The 9,079-nt window shown below is 42.5% G+C and overlaps 1 protein-coding gene across 1 annotated transcript; it reads left to right on the forward strand.

Annotated features, from left to right (window-relative positions):
- Window positions 1-347: 347 nt before the first annotated feature.
- On the forward strand, window positions 348-5,520 carry LOC127804446 (uncharacterized). Its single transcript, XM_052341310.1, has 4 exons — window positions 348-806; window positions 1,027-3,838; window positions 3,938-4,361; window positions 4,929-5,520. Exons 1-4 carry the CDS (start codon window positions 348-350, stop codon window positions 5,518-5,520), a joined length of 4,287 nt encoding a protein of 1,428 aa, XP_052197270.1.
- The last annotated feature ends 3,559 nt before the right edge of the window (window positions 5,521-9,079 follow it).

The following is a 9,079-nucleotide window of genomic DNA, read 5'->3' on the forward strand; positions in this document are numbered from 1 at the left end:
ATATCTGCATGAGGAGTGGTTCTTTGATCACCGCGGGAGCCGGATGTAGTTTTACGACGGGTGTTTCATCTGCATGCGAAGATTGTGCTCACAGGCGCCGCGGGTATCAAAAAAAAAGAAACCCCGGGAATTTCCTTATAGTGACATGCCTGTATAGGGCGGGGTGTTACAATTGGTATCAGAGCCCTAGGTTAAAACCCTAGGATGACTCGGCTAGGTTATTGAACTTAGCACGGTTAGGTTTGTTAACTTAGAACATGAATATGGATTCTAGGTGTCATATGAAAACTTTAGGAAACACTTGTTTGAGGTTTCTGAGGAAAATCTTTGTGTATTATTAGTAGACAATGGTGGATCAAGTGCTGCTGTCACATTGGGCAAATAGGATCGAAGCTCGAGGAAACCCGCAAAATGAGGACATGAATGTGTTTTTGCTTGCAATGGAGGAAATTATTGATGATGTGCCCCCTAGTTACCGACAGATGGTAGATTTATCAGAGTTTCAGATCGGATTTCTTATTGACCAGCTGGAGGGGGAATGGAAGACTTTTGCGCAATGGTTATGGCAGGACTGGGAAGACGACTCTCTACGTGAATTCTGCGCAAGAATGCGGAACGAGCATCAGGATCTACTCGGGGACGTTATGGATGAGGAGGAACAGGCAGAGATTGCTGCAAATCTCGCGGATGAGGTCATAGATATTAGCTCTGATGAGGAATCAGATGAGGAATCTCAGGAAGTCCAAGATGATGACGAAGGACCCCCGGTAGCATCCGACAGTGACGGGGACCACAAGGAGTCATGGGTCTGGAGGCCGAAGAACTACTGAGTAGGGCCGAAGAGATAGTTGTTGGACGAAGCGATATGTAAATATAATATAAAATAAAATAAGATGTTATGTCTATTCTCCTTTTCGGTTGTACTAAGTTGTTCTGTTTGTGGGATATTATAAAGAAATAAAACTGTCCCCTTTGTGTAGAAACAATCTTGTCTTGAGTATAATCTATTTCCGTGATTCACTTCAGATGGTGAATACACGAAGGCTACGGGACGCAGCTCATGACGTAAGTGGAAGAAGAGAAGGAAATAATCTCGAAGATCAGGATGATCGCAGGAATCACTCAGGAGGGAACAGAAGATACGTCGGGGAATCGAGCTCCAGTGAGGACCGATTTGAGCGAATGGAGCGATTTTTAGAAAATATGCTAACATACGTGAGTCGAGAGGAGCCTACGCGGCACACGACCACAGCTTTGGAGCGATACCGACATTTGAGACCCCCTGTGTTCAAAGGAAGGACAGGCGATGATCCTAGCTCAGCCGAGTATTGGCTGGAGCAGACCGAGAAACTACTTCAACATCTCCAATGCAGTGAAGAGGAGAAGGTGAGGTGTGCAACCTACACACTGGAAGAAGAAGCAGGTCGGTGGTGGCAGTCTACCGAACGATCATTAATAAGGTCTCAACAGGAGCGTGAAGCTGAGAATGAGGATGTACCAACCTATACTTGGGCGGGATTCAAGGAGGAGTTTAACGCCAAGTATTTTTCCAAGAGTTGGAAGGAAGAAAGAATTTGGGAGTTTATGAGGCTCAAGCAGACAGGAGAGATGACTGTGAGTCAATATGATAATCGGTTCATTCAACTGATTAAGTATGTACCCATGTATGAGACTGACGAGAGTCAGAAGGCACAAAAGTTTGTTTCAGGACTACAAGAACATCTCCAACAAGTTTTAAGTGGATGGGACGTTGAAACTTACAAAGAAGCATTGCACCGAGCTTTGACCATTGAGAGAAATCTGACACGAGCCAAGATCATCAAGACAGAGGAAGGAAGTAAGAGCGGTAAACTAGGCAGTCCGACGACTCAACCAAGGGATGACGGGAAGTGTCCTCGATGTAAGAGGAAACACCCTGGGAAGAGATGTGTCTTGCGGTGCTATGGATGCGGCGAAGAAGGTCACATTGGGAGAAATTGCCCAAAGATCAAAGCAATGCCCCAGGTTGGGAATCAGGGAAAGGTGGTGTGTTACAATTGTGGTCAACCAGGGCATATCTCGCGCGATTGCTCAAAAAGACAGAAGATGGAACCACCGAGTGGAAGTGCACAAAATGTTCGTCCAGGCCGAGTGTACAATCTGACTTGTGAGGACGCTGAGGCCGATCCTGCAGTTATTGAAGGTACACTGTTCTTTTCGAATATTCCAGCTCATGCTTTAATTGATCCAGGTGCTACGCATTCATTTGTGTCGCATGCATCATTAGAAGGTTTAAAATTAGAACCTAAGGAATTGGGTTATCAAATGGTAATAGCCACTCCTATGGGTTCAACTCTAAGAACTGCAGTAGGGTGCCGCGAGTGTATTTTTAGTATGGGATCGGAAAGTTTTAAGATTGATTTAGTGGTATTAGACATTCAAGATTTCGACATAATTATCGGTATGGATTTCCTATCGCTACATGAGGCTAAAATAGATTGTAAGAGTAAGACCGTGAGCTTACCCAAGCTTAACAGAGAATGGGTGGTGTTCCAGGGTCAAAGTAGGAAGACTAAGAGAGAAAATGGCGTGATACTGCACACATTGCAATCAGCCAAACCCGAATCAGGAAAGAAAAGTCTCAAGTTGGAATCAGTGAGGGTCGTGAATGAGTATCCTGAGGTATTTCCTGAGGAATTACCAGGATTACCTCCCCAAAGAGAAATTGAATTTTCGATAGATCTTATACCAGGTACACAGCCAATATCCATACCTCCGTACAAGATGGCCCCAGCTGAGATGAGGGAATTGAAGGAGCAATTACAGGACTTGACCGACAAAGGATTTATCAGACCAAGTGTGTCACCCTGGGGAGCTCCGATATTGTTCGTGAAAAAGAAAGATGGTACCCTACGTATGTGTACTGACTACCGACAGTTGAACAAGGTAACTATAAAGAATAAGTACCCTTTGCCTAGGATTGAAGAGTTGTTTGACCAACTCCAAGGAGCTAGAGTATTTTCTAAGATAGATCTTCGGTCTGGGTACTATCAAATGAAGATCAAACAGGAAGATGTGCCCAAGACTGCGTTTCGGTCACGGTATGGTCACTACGAATATCTAGTGATGCCGTTTGGATTGACCAATGCACCTGCTGCATTTATGGATTTAATGAACCGAACGTTTAGACCATACCTGGACAAGTTTGTAATAGTGTTCATAGATGACATTCTGATATACTCTGCAAGTGAGAGTAATCATGAAAAACATTTAAGGATAGTCTTGCAGACTTTAAAAGACCACAAATTGTACGCCAAGTTCTCGAAATGTGAATTTTGGCTTACTCAAGTAGCATTTCTTGGACATATAATTTCTGCAGAAGGTATAGCTGTCGATCCAGCAAAGATAGAAGCAGTTCAAAAATGGCAAGCACCTAAGACCGTTGGGGAGATCCGAAGTTTTCTTGGACTAGCTGGATACTATAGAAGGTTTGTAGAAGGGTTTTCAAAGATATCGGCTCCACTTACTCGATTGACGCAGAAAGAAGTTAAATTTGAATGGAATGCTAAATGTGAGCAAAGTTTCCAAGAACTTAAGGCACGATTAACCACGGCACCGATTCTAGCAATGCCAACGGAGGCAGGAAAGTTTGTGGTGTATAGTGATGCATCGGGAATAGGGTTAGGATGTGTTCTAATGCAAGATGAAAAAGTAATCGCTTACGGATCTCGGCAATTGAAAAGACATGAGCAGAACTACCCAACTCACGACTTGGAATTAGCAGCTATAATTTATGCTTTGAAGTTATGGAGACATTATCTCTACGGGGTACAATTTGAGATTTTTACGGACCATAAAAGTTTGAAGTACATATTTTCTCAGAAAGAGTTAAACATGAGACAAAGAAGATGGATGGAGTATTTGAAGGATTATGATTGTACCATCTCCTATCATCCAGGAAAGGCGAACATAGTTGCAGACGCTCTTAGCCGAAGAAGCTCCGAAATTGTGGCTAACATGATGATCGAGGAATTTAGCCACCTAACAGTAGGTGTTAAGCCTAAACCAATCAAGGGATATATGGCAAATCTGACAATTCAACCTGATATGGTGAATCAAATCAAATCAGCTCTTCAGTCAGACACAAGAAGAAGTCAGTGGATAGATGAGAACGATCAAGTTAAAGCACCTGAATTCAGTTACCATGGTGGTATACTTCGATTTCAAGGAAGAACATACGTGCCAAGGGATCAGGGTCTAAGACAAGTTATCTTGGGAGAAGCTCATCGGGCAAGATACACAGTACATCCCGGATCAACAAAAATGTATAAGGATCTTAGGGAAATTTATTGGTGGCCAGGAATGAAGAAGGACGTGGCACGGTACGTGGCACAATGTGACACCTGTCAACGTATCAAAATTGAGCATCAGCGTCCGGGAGGAAAGTTACAACCATTGGACATTCCCGAGTGGAAATGGGATCACGTCACTATGGATTTTGTAACCAATCTACCTCGAAGTCCCAAAGGAAATGATGCTATTTGGGTAATAGTGGATCGACTGACCAAGTCGGCACATTTCTTGCCTATTAAGATAAGGCAACCGACTCACGCTCTGGCTCAGCTGTACATTGAGGAAATAGTACGATTGCATGGAATACCTGCAAGTATAGTGTCAGATCGAGACCCACGATTTACGTCAAGATTTTGGGAAAGTTTCCACAAGTGTATGGGAACACAATTGAAGCTCAGCACAGCTTATCACCCTCAGACTGACGGACAGTCCGAGCGGACAATTCAAACGCTCGAGGACATGTTGAGGGCATGCATTTTGGAATTCTCGGGAAGTTGGGAAAAACATCTACCGTTGGTAGAATTTGCCTACAATAACGGGCACCACAGCAGCATTGGAATGGCTCCCTACGAGGCATTATATGGGCGAAAATGCAGAACACCACTCTGCTGGGTAGAAACTGGAGAAGTAGGATTAGTGGGACCCGAGATTGTTCAGACTACTACTGAGAAGATTAAGCAAATACAAGAGAAAATGAGGATAAGTCAAAGTCGACAGAAATCGTATGCTGATCAACGAAGGCGAAACTTGGAATTTTTGGTCGGTGACAAGGCATACTTAAAAGTCTCTCCATTTAAATCCGTGATTCGAGGAAAAAGGAAAGGGAAATTAAGCCCAAGATTCATAGGACCCTATGAGATTTTGGAGAAAATTGGATTAGTGGCTTACAGATTAGCTTTACCTGTGGCATTATCAAATATCCACGACGTGTTTCATGTGACTCAACTACGGAAACATGAGCCAGACCCTACGCAGGTACTTCGAAATGAGACCATTGAGATACGAAATGATCTAACGTACCCTGAGGAACCAGTTCGAATCTTAGATCAAAGGGATCAAGTCTTAAGGAACAAGGTTATTCCCTTAGTGAAGGTATTATGGGGTAATCATGACGAAGAAGAGGCAACTTGGGAACGTGAAAAAGAGATGAAGATTTCCTATCCGCATTTATTTAACATTGTAAATTAGTAATTTCGAGGATGAAATTTCTTTTTAGAGGGGGAGGATGTAATACCCAGTATTAAATATCAAGAGAAGTTTTGGAAGTTATGGGATCAAAATGAAATTTACAATAGTTTCGGGCCTAAGTGCAATATGCTAACATAAACAGAAGGCGAGGGACTGTGTCAAGTGGATCAACAAAGGTCAAAATGGTTCAAATAAGCAATACTCAACACAATCAAGGGACTTTCAAAGGATTGAAGTCAAAAGCACGTAATTAGGAGCACCCGGGCAAAAGTGCAATTTTTGTAAACTGCCCGAGGGAGATCAAGATGACAAGTTTTTCAGAAATTCCAAAGGGAAATAGGAAATATACAACCTGAGGGTAATGGTGAAGGTGCTAGATAGTCTAGGGGTATCAGGAAATAAAAGAAAATTCAATTAAAAGTTGGCTGGGGGCTAAAATGCAATTTTTGAAAATTGCTTGGTGTGAAACCGACCGGCCGCCTATGGCCGCCGGCGGCCGCTTCTGGGGCATCGGGCAGGTCACCCGGAGGCTCTAGGCTAGCCTCCAGGCGACGACGAGGCCGTTGGGAGCTACCATTGGCCGGAAAATGGCCTTGATGTGATCGGAATTAATGGCCAAAAGATTTCCGATTTGGCCGAATTTTTCGAGGGATCTAGCGCTTGATGTGGTGTTTTTCGATTGGTTTAGAGGATAGATTTGGGCTTAAGGGATAAGGACGAGCCGGATATGGTAGGAAATCGGGTCCAAAACGAGTATAAAAGGAGGTTTTCGGCCGAGGGTTCAAAAACAAAAATCGCTCAAATTTCTTGTGTTTTTGCTTGAATCGAGCTTGAGGGATAAGGGGCTTTTGTTCCTTGGGTTGAGGGGATCATTTCTGGAGCATTTGGGAGCGTTTGGTGTAGATTTAGAGGGGTTTTGGAAGTTTGGCCGGAAAACCGAACCGCCGCCACCGCGACCTGCAACTGGGTTTTAAACCCACCTCCGGCCACTTTTTCCGACGATTAAGGGCACCATTGAGGTCGCATTGAAGAGATCTACAAGCCCCTATAAGAATTTAGGGCATTGGACATCGCCGGAATCGGAGAAGACGACCGGAGAAGAAGACTGTGCGGCGGCGCGTGGCAACCACTCGCGGGACCTCTGGGTGGCGCGTGAGGGCGCGTGAGGTATGGTTTTTCTTTTATTTTAATTTCAGAATTTAGGTAAAATTATTTTAAGAATTATCATGGAAAAATATTTTGTGAAAATTGATGTTAGGTATTTTTAATGAATTTCCGAAGATAGAAATGTTTGAAAAATAAATAAAAATAGAGAAATTGTGGAAAAATAGAAATATTGATTCTAAAGGTCTTAAATGGTGAAATAGGAATCAATTGGGTCATTGGAAGAAGAATTACACAATTTTTGAGGTGTGGCACGTTTTTCGAGGCAAAATCCAGACTTTTCCGAATTAAGGTGAGTGGTTTGATTTTAGTCTTACCTTGACTCGAAAGTGTCTTAAAGTGCTTTTGGTGAGTTCTTGTGAGTATTTGTACGCTCCTAGACTTAGCTTATTTCACAAGGCATTTACTTATATTCGTTGTGTCAATATTGCATTAACTGTTTATTTTTAAAAGTATTGGTGCATGGCGTGTAAATTTTCATATCATATAGGGTCAAGTCTAATTGCATCGTTGGGTCCATATGGGGCGATAAGGGGTCTACTTGAGATTGGGACAATGTTAATCCAGGTGAACGGGTGTCACACTGGGGCACTCGAGGGAATAATGTTAAACCAGGTGAACGGGTGTCACGACGGTGCACTCGAGGGATTAACGTTGGACCAGGTGAACGTGTGCCTCAGTGGGATATTCGAGGGATTAAGTATGTCAAGGTGATATCTCGAGTTAGATGTGTCTTGCATGTTGTCGTATAGTATGCCATGCTCGTATGTCTTTATGCATTGTACATCTGTTTCATGCCTTCACTTAGATGGTTTATCATCTAACATGGGTTATGCCCCTGGAACATTCAACGTTCCAGTCAGGGACAGCTGCGAGGTCGAGGACACGGCCGGTGAATCTGTGGTGTTTATTTGATAATTGTTGTATTACTTTGGAAACACTAGTATTTATAATGTTGTATGTATGAGCAACCGCTCGACGGTGTTGTAATCGTTAGTATCAATGTTGTATACACATATCGGTATGGGAACATTTTGTGTGTAACACGTGGTGGGCCACGTCATTTTGATTAATTAAGTATTCCGCTGTGTTTATTTTATCTCGTTCAGTTAAGATTGGTTATTTCTAGCTAAATGAGTAAGACTGGAACTCTCGGGGTATATATCTGCATGAGGAGTGGTTCTTTGATCACCGCGGGAGCCGGATGTAGTTTTACGACGGGTGTTTCATCTGCATGCGAAGATTGTGCTCACAGGCGCCGCGGGTATCAAAAAAAAAGAAACCCCGAGAATTTCCTTATAGTGACATGCCTGTATAGGGCGGGGTGTTACACTACTAGGGGGCTAGGGCTCAATGCCCAAAGTATGTGCTTACACCTTTCATGGTTGTAGATTTCAGATCAGATAGGTATGTATTTTAACTCATGTGGGTCCAATGGTCGAAGTTGCTTACTTGCATTTTTTTTTTCCAATTTACGTGCACTGATATCTTATAGTGATTATTAATCCCTCAGTGCAAGAACAACTAGTACTTTATGAGTATAGATGTTATTTGATTTAGCTACATCTTTTCTTTCATAATTATTACTTACTGAGTTTTGTAACTCACCTTATATTCTTCACCATTCTAGGTCCTAGCGGGGCAATTTCAGATGTAGGGCTTAGCAATGTCAAATAGTAGAGTGTGTACGAGGAGCTGCTCAAGAACAAAAGATGTCTGGGTGTTATTTTGTGCCTTGAGTTTTAAGTTTCTAGTTACTTAGATGAGGGATTTATTTTTAGCCAGTAGTTATTGTTTCAGTTTATGACAGTTCAGAATTGTTACAGTACAGTTATGATGTATTTAGATTAGTAAATTTATAGTTGATTCTAGATTTCAGATTTATTGTGAATTTTTATTTTATCCCTTTTGCAGTAGCACTTTCTCCTCGACAGTTCTAAGAGAGGAGGTGACACTCATACCCAAAGAGATACCGAAGCCTAAAGAAAGAGGTCTAAAAGTCTATCAAAAAAGGAAATCCAGAGAAACAAGCCATAGGTGCATGAAGTCATCAGATGACTAAGATTGAATGACTGAGACAGAGTGAGTTCACCTAAGAGCCTCTCTTAAGACCTTTAAGAGACCATCTCGAGATCTCATGTGAGAACCTCTTTTGAGCCCCTTTCGTGACCACACCTGAAAGCCTCTCTCAAGGCCATTAAGAAACCCTTTTAGAAATTTATGCATCACCCTGCCACTACTATTTGTGAGACTCTCACAGACCTCCAATATAATCGTTTAGAAATTTGAAAGATTATCCAAAATACTTGCCGAAGATTGTGGCTCTCCCTTCACTTGTTAGACTCCTCCCCATATAAATAGAAGGCTCATCCTTTAGAAATAGTACACTCACAAC

Source organism: Diospyros lotus, chromosome 6, assembly GCF_014633365.1.
Source record: "Diospyros lotus cultivar Yz01 chromosome 6, ASM1463336v1, whole genome shotgun sequence".
Classification (NCBI taxonomy): Eukaryota; Viridiplantae; Streptophyta; class Magnoliopsida; order Ericales; family Ebenaceae; genus Diospyros; species Diospyros lotus.

Excerpts from the sequence above, each read along its gene's own strand:
- LOC127804446 (XM_052341310.1), top strand. The coding sequence starts at position 348 with ATGGTGGATCAAGTGCTGCTGTCACATTGGGCAAATAGGATCGAAGCT. Across the intron at positions 807-1,026 it reads GGGACCACAAGGAGTCATGG|ATGGTGAATACACGAAGGCT; the intron begins GTCTGGAGGCCG and ends GATTCACTTCAG. Across the intron at positions 3,839-3,937 it reads GATTTTTACGGACCATAAAA|GAAAGGCGAACATAGTTGCA; the intron begins GTTTGAAGTACA and ends CCTATCATCCAG.